Source organism: Phodopus roborovskii, unplaced genomic scaffold (genome assembly GCF_943737965.1).
Source record: "Phodopus roborovskii unplaced genomic scaffold, PHOROB, whole genome shotgun sequence".
Taxonomy (NCBI): domain Eukaryota; kingdom Metazoa; phylum Chordata; class Mammalia; order Rodentia; family Cricetidae; genus Phodopus; species Phodopus roborovskii.
This window is the reverse complement of record NW_026126636.1, coordinates 7598653-7621936: the sequence shown is the minus strand read 5'-3', so window position 1 is coordinate 7621936 and position 23284 is coordinate 7598653. Positions and strand designations below refer to the sequence as shown.

General features: G+C 49.1%; 1 protein-coding gene across 1 annotated transcript; it reads left to right on the top strand.

Annotated features, from left to right (window-relative positions):
* The first annotated feature begins 4319 nt into the window (after positions 1 to 4319).
* On the top strand, positions 4320 to 16067 carry LOC127238379 (cytochrome P450 2F2). The gene is made up of 10 exons (XM_051206967.1): positions 4320 to 4383; positions 5650 to 5840; positions 5941 to 6103; positions 8140 to 8289; positions 11627 to 11787; positions 12257 to 12433; positions 12809 to 12950; positions 13634 to 13821; positions 14912 to 15053; positions 15635 to 16067. Exons 2-10 carry the CDS (start codon positions 5670 to 5672, stop codon positions 15814 to 15816), a joined length of 1476 nt encoding a protein of 491 aa, XP_051062924.1. The 5' UTR covers positions 4320 to 4383; positions 5650 to 5669; the 3' UTR covers positions 15817 to 16067.
* The last annotated feature ends 7217 nt before the right edge of the window (positions 16068 to 23284 follow it).

Here is a 23284-nt window from a genome sequence, read left to right as displayed (position 1 = left end):
TCCAAAAGGACACAAGCAGCTGGATGAAATAACAAGTCAATGCAAGATATAAGAGAGGAATTCAACAAAGAGCTCAAAATCTTGATGAAATGCAAACTGAAATATTGGAAATGAAAGACACAGTAAGTTGAGCAAAAGCTCCATGGGAAGCATCACCAACAGAATGGATCCAAGAGAAGAGAGAAGGTCTGAAACTGAGGACAAGAGAGGGGTTAGAATGTTCCACCAAGAACAGACAGAATGATAAGGAGCTGCAGGGGCTTTGAGTCCTTATGGAAAGAGCAAATCCAAGAAGCATGGGTATAAGACACAGAAGGACCTCATTCTAAACTCACAGAAAAGCATTTGAAACAAAATCATGGCAGAAAATTCCCGAACATTAAGGAACAAGATGCCAAGCCAGACATGGAAGAGAGAATCGCCCCTCGTCACGTTACAACTAAACCATTAAGTACAGAACAGTGAACATGTACACTAAACAGCAGGAAGAGGACTGGCGTGGCGGCGTGGTGCACGCCTTTAGTCCCAGCAGAAGCAGGCACAGGCAGATCTCTGTGAGTTCGAGGCCAGTACGGCCTCCAGTGTGAAACCCAGGACAGCCAGGGCCAAACAGAAAAACCCTGTCTCAAAAGAAGAAAAAGAAAAAAAAAAAAGGAGAAAAGAAAACAGAGAAGCACACAGCCAAGTGTAGAGAAGTCCCATCAGATGATTCAGCTCTAACTTCAAACTCTAGCAAGGGCTTACGAAGGGTGCATTTCGAGTTTTGAAAGACAACTACCAATCCAGACTGCTGTACTCAGCAACGCTCTCTGTCACAACTGATGAAGAAAGGAAACCAGGTCAAAGGAATTCATAGTTGTCCAACTCGAAAGAAACTCAACTACTTTTGTAGTCTTTTTGTTTCATTTTGCTTTTGGGGTTCTTTGGTGGAGGTGGGTGTTTTGGGTTTTGGGGGTTTTGGTTTGTTTTGGTTTTGTCTCATTGATCTTTTTTGCCGGTTTGTTTTGATTTCTGGTTTTATGGGTTTTGTCAAAAGGTGGGGTTGTTTCTTACTTCTTTTTTCTCGTTTTTGTTTTTGAAGAAAGAATGTAAAGTTGGATGTACAGAGAGGTGGGGAGAATCAGGGAAGAATTTGGGGAGGGGAACAAACATGATCAAAATATGGTGCATGAAAAAAAATTAATTAGGAAAAACCCTTCTGTTGCAGAGGACTAGCACCCACATCAAGAAGTTCCTGTAACTCAGCTCCAGGAAATCTGATGCCTCTGGCCTCTGCAGACACTTGAATTCATGTACAAACACACACACACACACACACACACACACACACACTCAAAATTAAAAATAATAAAATAAATATTGTTAAGGCCAAATTGCCAGGCAAAGTGGTGCGTACCTTCAATCACAGCACATGGGAGGCAGAGAGAAACAGATCTCTGTGAGTTCAAAGCTAGCCAGGGCTACCTTTTGAGACCCTGTTTCAAACAAATAAATGATCATGAGGTCTTAAATAACCTAATGATGCACTTCAACCTCTTAGAAAAACAAAAATAAGTCAGTTCACCAGTGATGGGCTGAGTGCATAGCTCATTGATAGGGTATTTTCCTAGAATCCCCCAGTGAGGGGCTGGGGGAGTGGCTCAGTGTAGAGCTCTTTTCAGTAGAGTTCTTGCCTAGCACACAAGACCTTGGGTTTGAACTCCAGCATCAAGATAGAAAAAAGAGGGGCTGGGGAGATGGCTCAGTGATTAAGATCACTGACTACTCTTCCAGAGGTCCTGAGTTCAATTCCCAGCAACCACATGGTGGCTCACAACCATCTCTAGTGGCATCTGATGCCCTCTTCTGCCTTAAAGGTGTATGTGAAGATACAGCACTCATATACATTAAATAAATATTTAAAAAGAAAAAGAATATACCTAGGGCTGTAGTGATGCTTTTGTAGATGTGGTTTAGTTTCCAGCACCCACATGGTGGCTGACAAGAATCCATAACTCTAGTTTCAGGGGATCCACCACCCTCTTCTAACCTCCCCAGGCACCAGGCATGCATGGGCTACGCTACACAGATGTACAAATGGGAGAAGCATATAAAATAGAATAAATCTAAAAGGAATGTTTAGAACAAAAACCCTCCAGGGCCACTTGGTGTTATCATGACTGGGTGGATGGAGAAATGGATTTGGCATCCAAAAACCTAGAATCTCACCACACATGGCACAGCCTTCCACGTGAATTAGTAGCCCCAAAACATCATCGATGCCAAGTTCAGAGACTACAGTATATCCCTCCCTGAGGCTGAGTTCCATTTGGAACAGGCTGGCAAGTCAGAACACAAAATCCCTGAAAACAGCCCTTCATAAATCCTGGGTTTACAATGCCCCCCTCCCCCTACCCCCCACTCCACCCCCATCCCTGTGAGGCCAGCGCCTGCCCGAGATGCCTCCCAAACCAGTTTCAGAGTCAAGGGACTGGAGTGGATTCAGCACTGTACCCCACCCCCACCCCAGAAGTAGAGGCTGATGCCATGGGAAACAGGAGGCCTGTAATCCCACAAGGAAGTTTTCACCCCTCTCCCAGGACCTGCCCTAACCAGCCTTTCCAGAGCTGTAACAATACCACCCGCCCTACCTCCATTCAACACGTGCCTAAGACCTGAGGTATTGACTTGCTTCCTCCCCCATCTCCCACAAGGACAGCAAAGATGGGTGCACTTCCCAGACCCTTGGCCCCATGGTACCTCTCCCTCACTCTGTCCTGGCTTTAGCTTTGACACTCCTTCTGACCCAGACACAAGTTGAGAAACTTAGGCCAGTGTCCAAAATGAGAGCCAAGAACAGAGGTGGGTAGTGGAGGGGGGGGGGGCTCGGAAGAGCTAAAGGAGGGCCCTACGGGCCTTATATAAGATGGGGAGGGGTGAGCACAAGTTGAGTCCTTTCACTGTGGCCCTGCATTTCTTCCTAATTGTCCTTCATCCTCAGCCAACTGTATTCACCATCACAGAGACATGAGCCACAGAGATGAAGAGAGACGAGAAGAGGCAGCAGCCTAGAAGAACTCACTGGGGGATAAGGATGGGAGAAACGGAGAGAAAGAAAGGCATGTCTGGGGACCTGGCTATGTTGGTGGAGTGTCTGACGTGTGTGTGTGTGTGTGTGTGTGTGTGTGTGTGTGTGTGTGTGTGTGTGTATAGTGAATGTGCATGCCTTAGTATCTACCATCCATCCAGAGGTGGGAGATGATGAAAGACTCGGAGTTCAAGGTCACCCTTGGCTACATCGCAAGTTCTAAGACAGTCTGGGCTACATGAGACCCTGTCTCAAGAAAAGGCACAGGCTAGAGAGACGGTGCGTGTGGTGGTTAAGAGCCTGGTCCACTCTCACAGAGGGTCCAGTTTGGTTCCAACACTGGCGGCTCACAACTGCCCGTAATTCCAGCTCCAGGGGATCCGACGTCCACTTCTGATTTCTGCGGACAACTACACTCACATGCACATGCGACATCCATACTATACATCACCAAAAGTTTAAAACAAATCTTAAAGAGAAGGAGGCCTCCAAGAGCTTCCTTTCCCACCCTCCCAGAAAGACAGCAAAGTCGGACACACTTCCAACGGCCTCCCAGATCCTTGGCCTTCCCTTTTATTCTCTATTTCTTCTTCTTTTTTTTTTTTTTTTTTTTTTTAACTTAACAAACAGTAATTGTGTGTGTGTGTGTGTGAGAGAGAGAGAGAGAGAGAGATTTTAATACACATCTTTTAAGATCTTTTATTGTGACGGTGAGAGAGAAAGGATAAAATTCATAGAGAATTTCAGAGACAAACCACAAGACATGGAGGGCCACAAGAAGAGTCCGGTGAAATGAGGACTCTATGGGGAGGGAATAGACCTTACGCAATGCCTCTTGGCTGGGGTGGAAAACTGGACTTGAACCTAGAAACATAGACCAGAAGAGCCCAAAACAGGCCTCAGTCCAGGACTGGATCCATGCCCTCCCTCCCTGGCCCATTATTTTATTGGCCAACACCCCATAACCTCCTCCTGGAGGACCAGGCCCCGAGTTGAGAAGCCTTTGCCTCTTTCCTAGGCAAATAGCAAGCACTGGTCACAGGGAGAGCATTTAAGGTCAATTTTGGGGCCCTGAGTGACAGAGGTCTCTAGAGGTGTGGCTCTCACTCACCTACCGTGCCAGCTGGCTGAGAGCCCAGGGTCTACAGGAAAGGTAGGATGGGATGATAGGAGGGGATTAAGCTCACTGGAAGAATAAGTAAGTGGGCAGGACAGAGGAGGGGCGTGGAAAAGGACGACTTAAGAGCAGGAACCCCCCCATTCTCCCCAGCACACACAAGAGCTCCAGAACAATCGTGTAGAATACTGGGACACAGGTGAGGGGTAGCTTCCAAGAGAGGTCACCGGCTCTGTCCTTGAGGACCTCTTCTGGGACTTCTGGTCTGTCTCAACTTGTGTTGACCTTGCCGTCTGTCCTCCTCCAGGTCCTGTTAGGAAGGAGCGGGGCTCTCATTCGGTCATTCCCCCATCCCTCCCTCCATTTTATCGCCTATTTTTTCTTCTTTTTAACTCGACAAACAGCAACATCACGTGTGTGGTTTTAATATGTCTTTTAGGAACCTTTATTTTGCAGTACGTGTCTCTGGGTGGTTTCAGGTTTTTTGGGTTTTTTGTTATTGTCTGGTTTGATTTGAGCTAGTTTGTTTGAGTTTGTTTGGGGGGGTTGTTGTGGTTTTTATTCGAAGGGGTTGTTTTGTTTTGTTTTGATGCATAGCTCTTGACTGGCTGGAAACCCGCTATATTAGGTTAGGGTAGCCTCGAGCCTTTAGGGATCGCCCCTCTTCTGCCTCCCCAATGCTGGATTGCAGGCATGCAGCTCTATGTTTGGCCTGTCTCTGATTTTTGGTTTGCATCTCTGCATGCCTGCAATCCCAACACTCAAGAAGCTGGGGCTGGAGGATTAGCATGAATCTAAAGCCAGGATGGGCTACAGAGTGAGACCCTGTCTTAATAAACCAGCAAAAAGAGTGTGTGTATCTGTCTCTTCAACTCCATCTCTCTTCTCTGTCTGTCTCTGCCTCTGCCTCTCTCTCTCTCTCTCTCTTATCTGTCAGTCTTTCTCCTGTGACTTTATCTCTAGGTCTTCATTTACCTGTACCTGTCTGTGTGTCTATCTTTTGTTATTTCTCTTTGTGAGAGCCAGTGCTTTGATAGATGGCTTAAATAGATGATAGATCATTGATAGATAATAGAAATAGATAGCTAGATGATAGATAGATAGATAGATAGATAGATAGATAGATAGATAGATAGATAGATAATACAGCTACATGAACAGATACGATATGGATTTCACTGTTTCCCATTTCCTTATCTGCGCGTTCCTCTGGCTCCGTTTCTTTGCTAGCTGTCTATCTCCACCTGCCTCCACATTCCTTTCTCATGTTCACACTTTGACAATCTGCCTGCATCCTCAAACAGCCTTCTCCTTTTCCCTCCTCCTCCTCTCCCTCTTAGCCTTCTGACCTCACTCTGTGCCTCCTTCTCTCCTATACCCTCATTGCCTGGACCCTGGGGAAAAATTCCAGAAAAATCTAAGTAAAGGGATTGCACTCTCTCCCTCTCCCTCCTGGCCCTTCCAGGCACTGCGGCTACCTTCAGTATGGATGGTGTGAGTACAGCCATCTTGTTTCTCCTCCTGGCTGTCATCTCTCTAGCCCTGACCTTCAACTCTTGGGGCAAGAGCCAGCTGCCTCCAGGACCCAAGCCTCTCCCCATCCTAGGAAACCTGCTGCAGCTTCGCTCCCAAGACTTGCTGACCTCACTCACCAAGGTGCAAGGGGGGGGGGCCTCGCCTTTGGTAAAAGGCGATGGGGAGGGAAAGGGGCCCCATGAGCACCAAACCCCCAGCAAACTCTTGCTTCTGCTTCCAGCTAAGTAAGAAGTATGGGTCTGTGTACACGGTGTACCTCGGGCCCAGGCGAGTGGTGGTCCTCAGCGGATACCAAGCTGTGAAGGAGGCTCTTGTGGACAAAGGGGAGGAGTTCAGCGGCCGTGGCTCATACCCTGTCTTTTTCAACTTCACCAAGGGCAATGGTAGGTCCGCCCCCATCCCCTCCATCCTCTAGTTTTTTGCAGGCGGAGGAAGGAAGCAGGAATGAGAGAATGTCATCTCCGTGGCATTCAGAGAAGCGGGTCTCACGAATGGCCTCCTCCAGGAGGCCGACAAGCAGTGCTGGGGAGGGAGAGGGATCTACCCTGCCCCCACTCACGTTCCCACCTCCAACAGAGCAGCCCTACCAACCTCCACGTCGGCTGGGTCCAACCTCATGTTCACCCCAGTCCTTACTCTATCTCAGCTGCATCTTCAAACTTCCACTCAGTCAAGTAGCCAAGTATTGAGCTCTGTCCACACCTGTGGACCTCAACCCGACCCCAGTCTCTATCAGGCTTACTTACCTCCATGCCCCCATGTCAAAGCCCATCTCATTTGGAGGAGAAGGGTGTTTATTTGCATGTTGTTTGAGACAGGGTCTGTCTCCACCTATCCCCATGCCCCGATACTGGGAATACTGTCATGGTCACACCCAGCAAACGTGGGTGCAAGGGCTAGAACTCAGGTCCCCATGCTTGTGTGGCAGGCTTAACCACGAAGCCATCTCCTTACCCTGGTCCTCCTCCTCCTTCATCTTCTCTTTCCCTCAATGGCTAATTCTTCACTATGTCAAAAGAAATCCAAGACTTTATCCCGTGATTCCTAGTTCAATGAGAAACACCGGCCATCATGAGACTGTGACATTCCAGCTTGGTTAGAACTGGGGGGGTGGGGCTGCAGAAACCCAAAGGAAGTGCCCGACCCAGCCAGGGAGGGATTCCTGCCGGAGAGGCGCTCCTAACTGGTTCTTAAAATGAGGAAGTCAGGTCAAGAGGGGGTGAAAGTGTTCTAGGGCTGGGGAGATGACTGTGGGGATAAAGCGCTTACTGCAGAAGCTTGAGGTTGGGAGTTCGGATCCCCAGCACTCACATAAATGCCAAGTGGACATGGCTGCTGTCTATAATCCCAGTGCATGGGAGGCAGAGATAAGGGGCCAGAGCTGGATAGCTAGAGTAGCTGGGTTAGCAGACTCTGGACTCAAATGAGAGGCACTGCCTCAATAAACAGACGGGAGGGTGATTGGGGAAGACAGATGATTACTACTAATAATAATAACAACAACATAGGGCCAATGAGATGGCTCAAGAGGTAAGGGTGCTTGCTGCCAAGCCTGACTGATTGAGTTCAATCCCTGGAATCCACGTGGTAGAAAGAGAAAACTGATTCCTGCAAGTTATTCTCTTGGCCTTCATGGCACATATATACCCACACTCATACAAACAAACCCACACATACACACAATAAATACATGTACTAAATAATAATAGTAAAGGTAAAGAAGGCCAGGCATGGTAGCAAACGTAATCCCAGCAGTTGGTGGGCAGAAGCACAGGAATCTTCAAAAGTTCAAGTCCAGCCTGGTCTACATGATGAGTTCCAGGCCAACCAGGGCTACATAGGGAGACACCATCAAGAGCTAAAGTAAAAGGGGTGTTTGAGAATTGGCTCAGTGAGAGAGAACTTGCCTGATGTCTGTGTGGACCTTGGTTCAATCAACCTCAGGACCAAAACTAAAAAAGCAAGGGTACGGAACTGACTATGGAGGGTTGTGCAAAAGCTCAGAGATCAGGTTTGCTCTGGGGTGATTTCCTGGTGTCTAGTATTTATTTTTCTTGCTTATCTCTCTTAGTTGTGTACTCGGTAATCAATAAACAATCAGCAGCTGGTCCACTAACAATACCAAGGTCTCAGTGGCATCAAATACAGGTCTTCACCCTGCCTTTCTGATAGCCTAAAGTGACCAGGTCTTTTCAGGTGAACATGGGGGCGCAGTCATCAGGTAACAAACATCCAGAGTCCTGCAGAGCCCAAAGGAGGCGCCTGGCCTAGTCCCAAGGTCAGGAAGGATTTTCTGGAAGAATGGGAAGAGCTTCCAAACTGAACTCTCCTCCCAGCAGGCCATCAGGAAGAGGTGGTGGCTGTGGTTTGGGATGGGTTGATTGGCAGTTAAAGTTGCCATTCTCCTTCCTCTTCCCAGGCATTGCCTTCTCCAATGGAGAACGCTGGAAGGTCCTCAGAAGGTTCTCGGTCCAAATCCTGCGCAACTTTGGGATGGGAAAAAGGAGCATCGAGGAGCGGATCCTGGAAGAGGGCAGATTCCTGCTGGAGGTGCTACGGAAAACGGAAGGTCAGACACACCCTAGGATGGCATCCATTCTTCTTACAGGTTCCAGAGCCTGAGTGTGGACAGAAACTCCCGCTCACTCTGTCCGTGGTGGGAACTGTCCCTCCTGGGGGTTCAGGCATGGGGTTCTGGTCACAGCTTTGTTATGTTGTCTGTAGCGTTCAGAGCCCAGATTGCTTGTTTCTAGTGGGTAACGATGACAACATTCTCAAAAGCTCACCACAGGGCTGGAGAGGTAGCTCAGCAGTTAGGACCAGTTGTTCATGCAGAGGACCCAGGTTCAATTCCCACCACCTACATGGTGGTTCACCACCATGTATAACTCCCATGCCAAGGAATCCAGTGCCCTCTTCCAACTTCCACAGGCATCAGGCACGCTTATGGCGCTTATACATACAAACGCTTACACACAAAATAAAATGAATAAATCTAACTGAAAATGTTGGGGAGGGGGGTAGGGAATGCCTGTAAGCCCAGAATTTAGGAGGTGGAGGTAGGGGCAGCAGGAGACCAAGATCATCCTTGACCAAATAGTAAGTCTGAAACCAGCCTAGGTTACATGAGATCCTGTCTCAAAAAATAATAAAAACTCAGGGGAGTTGGACTGGAGAGATGGTCCAGCGATTAAGAGCACTGGCTGCTCTTGCAGAGGACTTGCGTTCAGTTCCCAGCACCCATGTGGTACTTCCCAACTTCCAGCTCCAACATCCTCTGTGTCTTTCTGTGCACACACACAGAAAGACATACACAAACATATACTCAGCTAAAACTAAACAATAATTATTTTTGTTTTTAACCATTTTATTTATTGGAGGGTTTATAATCTAATAATGATAATCTAACACATGGTGATGAAGGGATTGCATGAGTTGCAAGTGAGACGGAGCTGCTTATATTGGTTTCTTAATGCTCTGACATCATTACCGCAACGGCACCAGTGAAATGTCTCAACAGGCAAAGGCACTCACTGCCTAGCCTGATGGCATGAGTTCAATCCCCGAAACCCACGTCCGCATGCCGGCACGCACAAAAATGTAGGAGCTTAATATAACACAAATGTTTGTTTGTTTTAGCTAGGTTGTCACTCTGTAACCCAGGCTGGCCTCAGATTCGGAGTTCTCCTGCCTCAGTCTCCCATGTGCTTGGATTAAAGCCGTGAGACTCCATACCCAGCCAGGTTCGTTCTCTTACAGGGTTCTACAGGTCTGAAGTAAACAGTGGGTCAGCAGGGTGGTCTCTTGTACTCTCTCCCCTCTCCCTCCCTCCCTCCCTCCCTCCCTCCCTCCTTCTCTTACTCTCTTCTATCTTTCTTTCTTCTTCCTCCTCCTTTTTTTCATGGCTCTGGCTGTCCTGGAACTCGCTCTGTAGACCAGGCTGGCCTCAAACTCACAGAGATCTGCCCGCCTCTGCCTTCCGAGTGCTGGGATTAAAGGTGTGTGCCGCCAACACCTGGCTAACACACTTTGTTTTACACCCCCTTAACTCTTACTTATAAGGACCTTCCTGGGGTCCAACCCAGGTAATTCAGAATAGCTTTCCTACTACAACATTAATTTTTGAGATTTTTAAGATTTAATTACAGGGGGCGGGGTGGAAGTATGTGCAGGTGAGTGCAACTGCCTGAAGGGTCCCCCTGGAGATGAGGAACAGATAATCATGGGCTGCCCAACATAGGTACTAGAAACTGAACTCATGTTCTTTGCAAGAGCAATACATATTCCAGACCATTGAGCCATTTCCCCAGCCCCCATCACAAATTTCTTAATAACATCACATCTAAAGTAAGATTCTGAGCGTGGAGATTTGGACACCCATGGTGTCTATTTACCACAGCAGTGTGTTTTGTGATGGCCCCAGAATGGCTAAGGCCTCAGCTATGGATTTCCCAGTTCCACATTCCCTAACTCTTCACAACAGCTTCATGAGGAGGGGACTGTCACCAAGCCCATTTCACAGATGAGAACTGAGGTTCGGAGAAAGGGAAAACATAAAGACTAAGTTAAGTCCACACCAGAATCGAAGCAAAATCTACTTTCAGATCCTACTTTCTGGGCTGTGCCCTTACGTCTTAGATGTTATGTTAAATATGGGGCTTGTTTGTTTGTTTTCAAAACAGAAACCGTGTCTCCCAGGCTGGCCTGAAACTCATAATGAACCTCCTGCCTCAGCTTTCCCAAGTGCTGGGATTACAGGCCTGCACTGTTGCTTTTATTGTATCCTGTAGTATGTTTGGCTGTTAGCTGATTCGAGGCTAGACTCGAATGTTTGTGGTCTATACTGGAATAAGGTTGTCTGTCCTTGGGCATTATGTGTGGGATTACACTTTGTCATCTGCTGAGATCCAATGTTGACTTACTGTGTGTCATCTCTTCTGTGGCGTAGATGTGTGCCTCACGATGTCACAGAGTGTTCTGCCCTATCCAGTGAGCTGCCAGGAATTAGTGTTGTGTGCTGTGAGGCAGGAGGATGGAGCCATATGCTGACATCACAAGGCAGTACATTGTGATTATGTCTTGGGATGTTTGTGGACCAACGGTGTTGGCATATGTTGTGTTTGTCTGGTTGGTTTGGAATGTTTCCTTTCCTGTCTTTAGTGGAGACGAGGGCCAGAGGTGATCTGGGACTCCTGATCCCTGCCTCCACCTCCCAAGAGTTGAAATTGCAGATGTCAACCACTATAACCAATTGTTTATTTTGTTTTTAATGTAGCATTTATTTATGTGTACATGTGTTTATGGGAATGCATGCCAAGTGTGTGTGCTGGGGGTGCCAGGTGTCCACGGAGGCCAGGAGGAAGTACCTGATGTCCTGGAGGCAGGCAGTTACAGGAAATTGCTACCAGCCTGATGTAGTCTGCCTGAGTCAATGCTCCAGTCCCCAACTGTCTGATTTTGAGACGATTTTTGAGCATATAGCCCAGGCTGAACTTAAACTTGCAGATCCTCCTGCCTCGGCCTCTCGCCTGGGTTTACAGGTGCTTGCTGCCCTTGCAGATGCTTACTGGTGGTTTTGTGAGCGAGTGTTTGTTGGGATTCGTAGTGATGGCATGTGCCGTGTTGAGGGTTTGATGAGTCCGAGAACAGCCTGTCCTTGTGTTATAAGTATTCTTGTTCTGCAGGACATGGTGAGTTCTGTGTGGTGGGTGACATTGCCAAATACTTTGGAAGTGTTGTCATATTGCAGGCTGACTGGCCACATGTGAGAGTTCTGGGCTGCAGGACACAATGTCATGGGTGGGTGAACCCTGAGTAAACGGGAGTTGTGACATCACTCGGTCTGGCTGTTGCAAATGTTGTACTGCCAAAGCTGGACACTGACCCACTCCATCTATGCACCTCAGGCAAGCCCTTTGACCCTGTGTTTATCGTGAGCCGGTCAGTGTCCAACATTATCTGCTCCGTCATCTTTGGAAGCCGCTTTGACTATGACGATGAGCGTCTGCTCACCATCATCCGATTCATCAATGACAACTTTCAGATAATGAGCAGCCCCTGGGGTGAGGTCAGTACTCGGAGGTCAATCAGATGCGGGTTGGGGGTGTCCACTGGGTCCAACCATGGAGAAAGCAGCTGCAGGGGCTGGGGAGGTCAAACGTGCTTATCATCTCAGCACCGAGATCGAGGCTGGAGGATTGCCATGAGTTCCAGATCAACCTGGAGAAACCCACCAGGGAGGGCTGAAGAGCCTTACCATGTCTCAGAATAATAACTGAGTAAAACCAGCAGAGATGAGATTGAACTGGCCTGCCCTGCTCCGCCCCCACTCTTGCTTGCCCCCAGCTCAGCCCACCCACACCCTCCACCCTGCCCCTCCCTCCCACTCTCTTTCCACCCTTTGCAGAACTTGGCTGCCCCTGCCAAGACCTGGTCAGAGCCTATGTGATCTGCTTACCTTACTTAGCCCGTGAGCCCCCAAGCACACACCCTGCTGAGCAGTGGCTTCATGAAGCCCCTCCAACTCTGGTCCACAGATGTACAACATCTTCCCGAGTCTCCTGGACTGGGTGCCTGGGCCGCACAGACGCATGTTCCGGAACTTTCGAGGCATGAAAGAGCTCATCGCCCGCAGCGTCCGGGAACACCAGGACTCCCTGGACCCCAATTCTCCCCGGGACTTCATTGATTGCTTCCTCACAAAGATGGCACAGGTAGCTGCGAAATGAAAATCCTCCCTCTGGGCTGGTTCGAACCTCTTCCGGCTGCCCGCAGGCCTCAAACCTGCCGGGATCTCAGCTTGGGCAGAATCAGACACTTGTTCCCAGAAGGGTAGCTGCGACACCTGGCCCTGCTGAACTGCAGCCACCGCCAATTAACAACCCATTAAGCTGTTGTGGTTTGCCAAGTTGTTCACCAAGGGCCTTGCCCCTTTTAATCTCTCCCTTCACATTCTTCTGCTCCCGGAAAGAGAAGTCAGCTCCAGACAGGGACAGAACTGGCGCCTGGTCCGCAGCAGTTGAGCGGGTCATACAGGCTCCAAAGTGTAGGATTCCCAGAGACCCTGGCTCAGCCCCATTCTTTGACAGGAGAAGAAAGACCCACTGAGCCACTTCCAAATGGATACCCTGTTGATGACCACGCACAACCTACTGTTCGGTGGCACAGAGACCGTGGGCACCACGATGCGCCACGCCTTCCTTATTCTCATGAAGTACCCCAAAATACAAGGTACACAGGCAGCAAAGGGGGCTCTCTACACTCCCTGTTCCTTCTCCCCCCCCCACCGCCAACTCCCTGTCCAGAGGGTATATTAAACCCTCTACTAACGCAGCTTCTTACATATAAGACACACCCACTGAGAGGCCGACCCACACACACACACACACACACACACACACACACACACACACACACACGGTCCACACCCTGAGTGGTGATGTCTTTCAGATCACGCCTGTGTAGTTTTGGCAACACACAAGGTTGTCAGGCCTCTGAGTCCTGCTCCCTCTGCCCTCTCAAAGCCCCACCCACCCCTGAGCCCCAACCACAAGGCCAGCTAAGGACACTGACCTCTCCTGCACAACACCACCTCTAGTAGCCCTGAAGCCCACCTTTATAAAACCCACACCCAGAAACCTTTGCAGCAACCATTATTTGCGCTCTCTCTCTCTCTCTCTCTCCCTCTCTCTCTCTCTCTCTCTCTCTCTCAAAACAAGCGCTTAGAAACCCCATAGTAGCCAGAACTCGCAGCTCTCTTCCTGCCTCAGCTTCCTTGGAAAGATTTTAAGTCACCGCATGCAGATAAGGAAAGCTTTGAATTGAGCCTTTCCCGTGCACTCGCACAAACCTCTTCCGGTCCCAGCCGCTCCTCTGGAGCCATCGTCCACACTGCCTTCCCCTACCACCTCTAGCCCGCGTGCAGGAAGAGATCGACCGCGTGGTGGGGCGCTCGCGGATGCCGACGCTGGAGGACCGCGTGAACATGCCTTACACAGATGCCGTGATCCACGAAGTGCAGCGCTTCGCAGACGTCATCCCCATGAACCTGCCGCATCGCGTCATTCGGGACACGCCTTTCCGTGACTTCCTGATACCCAAGGTGTGCTGGATTCCCAAAACGACATGGGGTGACCTAGGAAGAGGTATCTCGGGCTCTTGTACTTGGCTAAAGAGTAACCCTGGCCTTAGCAATCAGATCCCAGAGTTCAAAGCTGCAGAGGTGAGAAGTTGCTTGTTTCTGGAAAAAAAAAAAATTAACACTTTTTTCCCAATTTTATTTTGTATGTGTATGGCTGGGTGTTTTACCTAAAAGTATGTCTGTACACCATTATTATGCAGAGTCCGAGGGCGCCAGAAGAGGACCTTGTGCTCTCTGGACCTGGAGTTACATATTGTTGGGCACCATGGTGTGGGCGCTGGAACCCAGGTCCTCTTCAAGAGCAGCCCGTGCCCTTAACACCTGAGCCATCTCTGCAGCCCTGTTTTTTACTCTTTTGAGGCAGACGTCTCTTGTAGCCCAGGCCTCATATTCCCGGTGTGACTAAGGATGGATCCTCCTGCCTCTACCTCCTGTGAGCTGGGATTGCAAGCGTAGGCCACCACCCCGGATCGGCTTAACCATTTTAGACTCTTAAAAACAGAATCCTTTCCCAGAACCCCATCTCATACCAGAGGGGATTGGAATGCCATACTCATTCCCTATCTCAAGCCCCTTCCTTGGACCCCCTGTCCAGAATCTCCAGGGTCTGGGACTTCACCAGAACATCTCTTAAGGCCAAACTGCCATCCTTGGAGGACTCCTCCCTTAGAAATCCTGCATCTGCTTCTACAAAGCTCAAGGCCAAGGGTGGCCCCCTCCAATTTCTCAGACCCCAGCCACAGCTTCTAGCATCCCTGCCCCACCCTGGCCTCCTTCTCGAGCTCCTAGAAGCCCCATCTTTGCAGCATGGAAACTCGAGTTCGAGGGAAAGAAAACAACCCTCTTCCAGAATGGAGAGGTGGTTTAGCAGCTTCCAGGGGACACAGTTTGGATTCCCAGCATCCACAATCGACTCACAATCTCCTTGGACATTGCACCCATGTGGTGCACATATATACATACAGGCAAACACTCATACACATAAAAAAAAAAAAGTTTTTTAACTCCTCAGTGAGTCTACATCATTGACTCTGTCCCCTCACCCACACAGGGCACAGATGTCATCACGCTTCTGAACACCGTGCACTATGACTCGGACCAGTTCAAGACTCCTCAGGAATTCAATCCCGAGCATTTTCTGGATGCCAATCAGTCCTTCAAGAAGAGTCCTGCCTTCATGCCGTTTTCGGCTGGTAAGAGATGGAGTCACTCCTTTGGACTGTAATCCTAACTCTACTCGCCAAGCCCTCTCGACCCCATCCCCTTCTTAGCTTTGCGTGCAGAGATTTCTCTTTCCCAGTTTGGCTGTTAACACCCAGGTGGAAGCCAATTAATTAAGGGTGATTATTTTCAGGCTCGCCTCTAGGTGGCGAGGCTGGGTCTGGTTTTCCTTAAACTCTACCTTGCCCGGCTGGCACAGAGAATCCTATTTATTCAGCCGGGAGGAGGAAGTGAGGGAGAATGTCAGGTAAGTTACCTTTTGGGTGCCAGAGGCTGCCTCTGAGAAGGGGCAGCGGCTGAGAGGTGGGCTCCGCAGCCAGACCATACTGGATTGCACCCCAGCTGTGGGAACCTTCAAATATAGGATTTGAACCCAGGCAGTTGCTCTCGTATTGGCAGCTACTTCGGCTTCATTTCCCCCCAAAACTTTGATGTCTCTGTCGGTGACATCCCCAACCGTTATCTTCAGCCCCACATTTCTCCCTCTGAGCACATGGGGGTGCAGCCCCACACTCTTATCTCACGGTGGCTCTTGGCCCTCCCGCCCACGCAGGACGCCGACTGTGTCTGGGGGAGCCGCTGGCGCGCATGGAGCTTTTCCTATACTTCACCTCCATTCTGCAGAACTTCACGTTGCATCCGCTGGTCGAGCCCGAGGACATCGACCTGACCCCGCTGAGCTCAGGGCTGGGCAATTTGCCAAGGCCTTTCCAGTTGTGTGTACGCGTCCGCTGAGTACCGCACCCAGGGACTGCTCTGTCCCTCTTCCCGCTGGTTGCTGGTTTCACTGTCGTGGGCCTCCATCAGTATCTCTATCATATTCCCTAAACCCTAGGCCTGCCACGTATCGGTCCTTTACCTATCTTAAGCCTGCCTCGGGGGAAAGAATGACGTGACAAAGGTTCTTATACCCACAGAACCTATTCTGTAATGTACTCATTTCCAGGCTTTTTGTACCATTTCCTAATAAATACCTTGACAACAGATTTGTACCTGACTTGGCTGAATTAATAGAAGAGAAAAACCCCTCATGGCAGCAGTTCTCAATCTGGGGTTTGAACGACCCTTTTACAAGGGTCGCCTAAGACCATCTGTGCATCAGATATTTACATCACAATTCATAACAGTAGCAAAATTACAATTATGAAGCAGCAACGAAAATAATTTTGTGGCTGGGGTTATCACAACATGAGGAACTATATTAAAGAATCGCAGCATTAGGAAGGTTGAAAACTACTGCTTTACGGTGAGGCAGTGGAGGTCTGGAGTGGAGACAAGCTCTCCTTAAGACCCGCCCATCCTAAGCTCCGCCTACCCTAAACCCCTCCTGGAGTCGAGGGTTGCAAAATCAAAGAGTTCTGCACTTCAGATTGAGTTCAAAGCCACCTTAACTAGACCTTGTCTCTTGGTTAAGTTTTTGAAAGAGTGTTGAAGATATAGCTCACTGATATATCTTGCCCACATGAATGATGCCCTCGGTCGGGTCTCCAGTACAGCAAGCAAAAGAGGGAGGGCTAATGTTTCCTGAAGACCAGCTCGAAAGCAAAGGGGTCCTAAGAATAGAGAGGCAGAGAAGCCAAGAAAGAGGGGAGAGCCTACCAGGACAGATACCAAGCAAGGGGCCTGTGGGATTGAAGCCTGAGATGCTGAGGAACAATTGCAGTCGCTTACACAGCGCTTCCTAGGGAAGCAGTTCCAGGTGACACCTTTAACCCTCCCTACGGCACAAAGACGTGTTGTTATTACCTGTTCACACACCTAACTGAGTCTCAGAAAGGCGAGGTGGTTTGCCCCAGATCACGGAGTCAGAAATGAGTGGAGCTGGGTCTGAACACGGCCACAGAGATTGCTGTTCTAACCACTGCCTTTCAGTAAATCAGAGGGCTCAGAGAGACAAAAGAAAACACTGTCAACCACGGAAGAGAGCAGAAATTTAAAAAAAAAAAAAAAAAACAGGGGCTGGAGAGTTGGCTCAGCAGTTAAGGGCACTGGCTGCTCTTCCAGAGGACCTTGGTTCGAGTCCCAGTACTCACATGGTAGCTCACATGTTTGCTCCAGTTCCAGGGGATCTAACACCCTCTTCTGGCCTCTACAGGCACTAGCCATGCACATGGCACACAGACATAAACCAGGGCAAGACAGCCATACACATAATAAAGATTTTTTGGTTTGGTTGGCTTTTTGTTGTGGTTGTTTGGCTTTTTTGGTTTTTTCCAGACAGGGTCTCACTGTGTAGCCCTGGCTGTCCTGGATTGAACTCACTCTGTAGAGCAGGCTGGCCCCCAAATCACAGAGATCAGCGTGCCTCTGCCTCCTAAGTTATGGGATTAAAGACGTGAACCGCCATGCCCCACAAAGATTTAAAAAGAAGAGAGATCGAGAGCTAGGAGAGAGGGAGAACACCAAAGAGAGGCAGGTGGAGGAGGAAAGAGCAAAGAAAAAGAAAATCAGACCTGGACCACCATCTCAGTTACTCAGAAACTGGGCAGGAAGATCGCCCCTCAAAGCCTGCCAGGCTACGGAGTGAGATCGAGAACCACCCTGAACAACAAACACAGTGAGATCTTGTCTTAAAAAGTACAAGGGCTTGGAAGTGTAATACTCCATGTCTGTAATCCCAGTACTCAGGAAGTAGAGGCAGGCAGATAGCTAGGAGTTCAAGGCCAGCCTGCTCTACACAGTGAGTCCCAGACCAACCAAGGGTTACATAATAAGACCCTAACCCCACCTCCCAGAAAAAAAAAAAAAAAGTTTGAAATGTTACTCTACAGTACAGAGCTTGCCCAGAATCTACCAGTGAAGGGCTGAGGTGTGGCTCAGTGGTAGAATACTTTGCCAGAATCCACTTAAAGGGGTCTAGTGTCATGGCTCAGTGGTTAGCCTCTACCTAGCATGTGCAAGGCTTTAAGTTCAATTCCTAGTACTGGAAACACAAGATAAAGAGCAAAGATGAGAACCATGTGTGGAAGTGTTGATATAAGGGAAGACAGACTCTCACCTCTCAACACACACACACAGAGAGAGAGAGAGAGAGAGAGAGAGAGAGAGAGAGAGAGCCCAATTCGTTTGCTCTGCTATTTCTCCCAGCAGGGTGGGGTTGCCATCTCAGACATGAAGCTTCACAGCTTAGCGCCGACCCTGACAACTTGACATTCTGATGATGACAGCTTTCCTCCCAAGCTGCACGCACAGCGAGGCTGGCTCCCAGCCACAGGCAGCACACAGGTAGAGAGGCCTCCCTTGAACAGAAGTCTCCCCAAAGCCATCAGAAGTCAGGACACGCACTGCAGAGCCTGAGGCTGGCCTGGGTGAGGCCTCTAAATGATCTTGACGTGAGGCATTGAGTTCTTAATCTTTACAGGGAGATCACAAGGTCCAGTTCAGAACCTGAGCAGGCATGAAGAAGCTTGGGGAGAGATGACAAAGAGAAATGCATGAAGGTAAACATGACCGAGGTGTGGTGGTCCACACCTAGAATCTTGGCACTTGTGATGCCAAGGCAAGTGGTCCTGACCTCAAGGCCAGTGTGGGCTACTAGAGTGAGTGAGGCTCAGTCTCGGAAGCCAGGTCTGTTGGTACAGGCCTACAGCCCCAGAAATGCGGGAGGCTGGGGCAGGGTCACAAGTTCAAGGCCAGACTGGGCAACATAGTGAAATCTTGTCTCAAAACAAAAAGTAAAAAGAATGCTGAGCCTTTGCCTAGAATCCCCCAGTGAGGGGCTGGGGCGTGGCTCAGTGGTAGAGCCCCTGCCTAGAATCCCCCAGTGAGGGGCTGGGGGCGTGGCTCAGTGATAGAGCCCCTGCCTAGAATCCTCCAGTGAGATGCTGAGGGCATGGCTCAGAGGTAAAGCACTTGCTTAAAAGCCAGATGTAAGGGGCTAGAAGGATGGCTCAGTGGAAGAGCACTTACCTAAAATTTACTGGTGAGGGGCCCAGACATGACACAATGATGGTGTGCTTTGAGGAACTGGATGACTAAGTAATAGAGCATTTGTCTAGATTGTGCAGGCTCTAGGTTCAGTGCCTAGTACTGCAGTGGGAGGGACTTAAAAAAAATGGAGACAAGAAGTCATAGGAATAGCAGAGAGAGACATTAGTTAAGGAAGTCTGCTATTCTGGAATGAGAAATCTAACTGCCACCACTCCAAGGCCAGTATTCAAGAGACAAAAGTTGGTAGAAGACACGTTTACACAAGGGACAGAAATATCTGGACGAAGCAGGGCTGCTGCCTCAAAGCTCCATCTTGAGGTGCTCAGGGACACAGAGGGTTTTGTAGAGGCTGAAGGAGGTGCAAAAAGAAGGCTGTGTCACTTAGCCAAGTCTTGGTCATCCAGGGCCTACGTTCATCTTTTTTCTTCTTCTCCAAAACATGGCGAGGGACTTTAACCCTGGGGCCATTCCTGTACCTTCTTCAGACAGACATAATCACACAACAGAAGACGTGACGACTAATATTTTTATTTATTTTTTATTTGGTTTATTTATTTTATTTGCTTTTGTTTCGTTTTCGAGACCAGGTCTCACTCTGTAGCACTGGCTGCCCTGGAACTCGCTCTGTAAACCATGCTTGCCTGGAGCTCACAGAGTTCTGCCTGCCTCTACCTCCCAAATGCTGGGATAGAAGGCGTGCACCACCGTGCCTGGCTCTGATGACTAATCCCAATTGTGGAATTAATTACTAAAAAAGCAACTTGCTGGGCAGTACTAGTACACGCCTTTAATCCCAGCCCGCTGGAAGCAAAGGCAGGAGGGTCTCTGTGAGTTTGAGGCCAGCCTGCTCTATCTCTTCTGGCTTACAGTTTGAGGGGACACATTCCATCATGGTTGGAAAGGCATGGCGGCAAGAATGTGAGTCTTGCTGGTGACATTGCATCCGCAGGCAGCAAAGGATAAACGGAAAATAGGGCCAGGCCACAAAACTTCAAGGCCTGAGCCCAGTGTCCCACTTTCTCCAACAAGGCTCCAATGCCTAATGGTGATACATTTTCCCACACAGCACCGCCCCCTGAAGGCCAAACATCGAAATATGCGGGAGGCTACACATTCAAATTGTAACTGCCAATTCGATGAGGTTTCTAACAAGTCCCAGGAAACATGCCTTTGGGAGTTTCCAGAGATGTGAGAAGCATCCCCATGGGCCGCGGTCCTACACTAAATAAAGCGTGGGGAGAGGTGGGGGAGGGCGCCCAGCACCAGCATTCATCTCTTCCAGCTTCCTGACCGTGAACACAGTGCGACAGCTTACATCATGTCATCACGTTCCTACCACCATGACGAACTGCGAGCGTCTCTCAAACTGTGGGCCAAGCCCCGTGGCCAACAGTCTGGTCTGAGGAAGAAACCTATTCTGCATCTAAGAGCATTGATTCTCAACCTGGGGATCCAATTACCCTTTCACGGGTGTGGCATATCAGATGTCCTACATGTCGGGTATTTACGTTATGAATCATAACAGTAGCAAAATAATAGTTATGACTCAGCAACAAAAAATAACTTTATGGCTGGAGGTCATGCCAAGGAGAGGTGTTAAGGGTTCTCAGCATTAGGAAGGTTGGAAATCACTGATCTAAGAGCATTCGGACAGTTGGCACACTAAGGACAGGAACAGGGAGAACTCCCCAACAGCCTTTCCCCCTCCAGGAAGCTGGAATGCGCTATTTCTTTTGGGGGAGGGGTGGGCCTTGAGACAGGGTTTCTCTATGTAGCTTTAGTTGTCTTGGAACTCGCTCTGTAGACCAGGCTGGCCTTGAACTCACAGAGATCTGCCTGCCTCTGCCTCCCAAGTGCTGGGATTAAAGGTGTGCGCCACCAGGCCCAGCTGAATGTGCTATTTGTTAAGACCTAAAGGCTTGTTTTGTTCCTGTGTGCCTTCCCCGCTAGACTGCCTTGTCGTTCTATCAGTCATGGAAACTAGAAACATAAGACGGAAGGTCAGTAGCGCGGAGCAGGGTTAATGCTGTGACAAAATGGGGACCTGTGGCTCAAGGGCCTTGTGAACTGCTTTGTGGGAGAAATGTGGGAGAGCCTGGAGCGGAGCCTTCCTGGAGGGAGTTTGGGAGACAAAAACAGTAATGGAGGCTGAGTCCACAAAACTTTGTTACCAAGCTGTTGGTTTGGGGTTGTTGTTGTTTCAGTTTTCTTATGTTTATTTATTTTGCTTTAGGGACGAGTGCTTTGCCTTCATGTGCCTGTGCACAGCATGTGTGCCTGATTCCCATGCAGGTCAGAAAAAGGCATCGGGTCCTCTGAAACTAAAGTCAGGGATGGTTGTGAGCTGCCACGTCCACAGCCCCAGCAAGTTCTTTATGGCAAAGCCTGGACTCCAACGGCCCCCAAAAGCTAGGTTCAGCCTGGCATAATGGCATAATAGGGCCTTTAACCCCAGCACTTGGGAGACAGCAGGCGGATCTCTGTGAGTTTCAGACCAGCCTGGTCAACATAGTGAACTCAGAACAGCCAGAGCTACATAGTGAGACCTTGTCATGGGGGAATAAAAGGGGGAGAAAGAAAAACAGGAAGGAAGGAAGGAAGAAAGAAAAACAGGAAGGAAGGAAGGAAGAAAGAAAGAAAGGAGGGAAGGAAGGAAGAAAGGATGGAAGGAAGAAAAGAAGGAAAGAAAGGAGGGAGGGAGGCAGGCAGGCAGGCAGGCAAGCAGGCTCAGCCACTGTTCCACAATTATCAGAGTGAGAGGTTTACTCTGTGTGGCCGCATTGGAAAGAGGAACAAATAAAGACTTCACGTCGCTGGCACACTGACTTTAGCTTTAGGCGGAAAAAAACCCTCAAAGACCAAGTTAGGGAGACAAAATTGGCACAATTATAGCACGATTAACCTGGCCAAGGTGTGGTCTTGTTCGTAGCTGCTTCAATCCTCACTCTGCAAGGCAGTCAGTCCTAAAGACCCAGCCTCACTGCCATGCCTGCCTGGAGCCATCTGACACTTCAAGATTGATCCGTCAGTCACTGCTGCCCAAGCGCAGTGCTCTCCAATAATCACTGTCCTTTGAAGGATGGTCCGTGCGTGGGACAAGGGTGCGAAGACAGCATTAACATTCAGCTATAGTGTGAAGACTTCACTTACACATACCCTATCTCAGGGGGTAACAAAAGATTGTAGGGGCTTTGGGGGATGAACTGCATTTTACATTTTGAGGTAGACAGGAGACTTCAGGGACACGATATCGAATGTTCTGACTTAAACATTTGTCTAGGGCTGGAGTTAAGAGTGGACTAAGTTCTGTTTCCAGCACCCATATATGCTGGCTCACAACCTCCCGGACCCCAGCTCTAGGGGGTCTGCTCCAACGCCCTGTTCTGGCTTTCCTTTCTTAAGTTGCTTCATGTTTGGTTACATGGGTGGTAGAGTGGGTGGGTAGAGTGCTAGCCTAGCATCCACCTGTGAGAGCACTGTTTTAGAATGCATAAGGCACAGGCTGGAAAGGTGGCTTCAAGATTAAGAGCTCTTGCCACCTTTTCAGGGGACCTCAGTTTGCTTCCCAGCATCATGTTGGGTGGTACATAACAGCTTGGAACTCCAGCTCTCGGGGACCTGGTGCCTCTTTTGAACTCCATGGTCACCCGCACTCACGTGACGCACATGAACACACACATACACGTATTTTTAAAATAACAATAAACTGTTTAAGATTTATTTTACAGGTATGAGTGTTTTTGTCTCCATATATTTATGTGCATCGTGTGCATGTCTGGTGCCTATAAAGGCCAGAAGAGGAGTCAGATCCCTTGGTATGGAATTGCAGGCAGCTGTAAGCCATGTGGATTCTGGGATCCAAACCTGAGACCTCTGCAGTGCTCTTAACCACTGATCCATATCTCTAGCCCCCATAAACCTGAGGGGGGGGGTCCTAGACTCTGTCCTTGGTGTGGGAAGAAAACTCTAAGGATTATTACAAAGGATTATGAAGGGTACCAAAAGTTCTGGGTTTAGCACATCTAAAGATTTAAAGACTTAGCAGTTAACATCTTAAACACCTAGGTTGGGCTCCCCTTCAGCCAAGGGATTAGTCAGGAGCAACAACCCTGCAGGACTCTGCCAAAAAAAAAAAAAAACCATTCCCCAGCACAGCTGCCCTGTTATACTGGGTGTGAGCTGCAGAGGGAGGGTAGCCAGAGGGCAGAGAGGCACTGAGAAAAGGGAGGCAGCGATGCCTAGGGAGAAGGGAGACAGACATTCTAAACAGAGA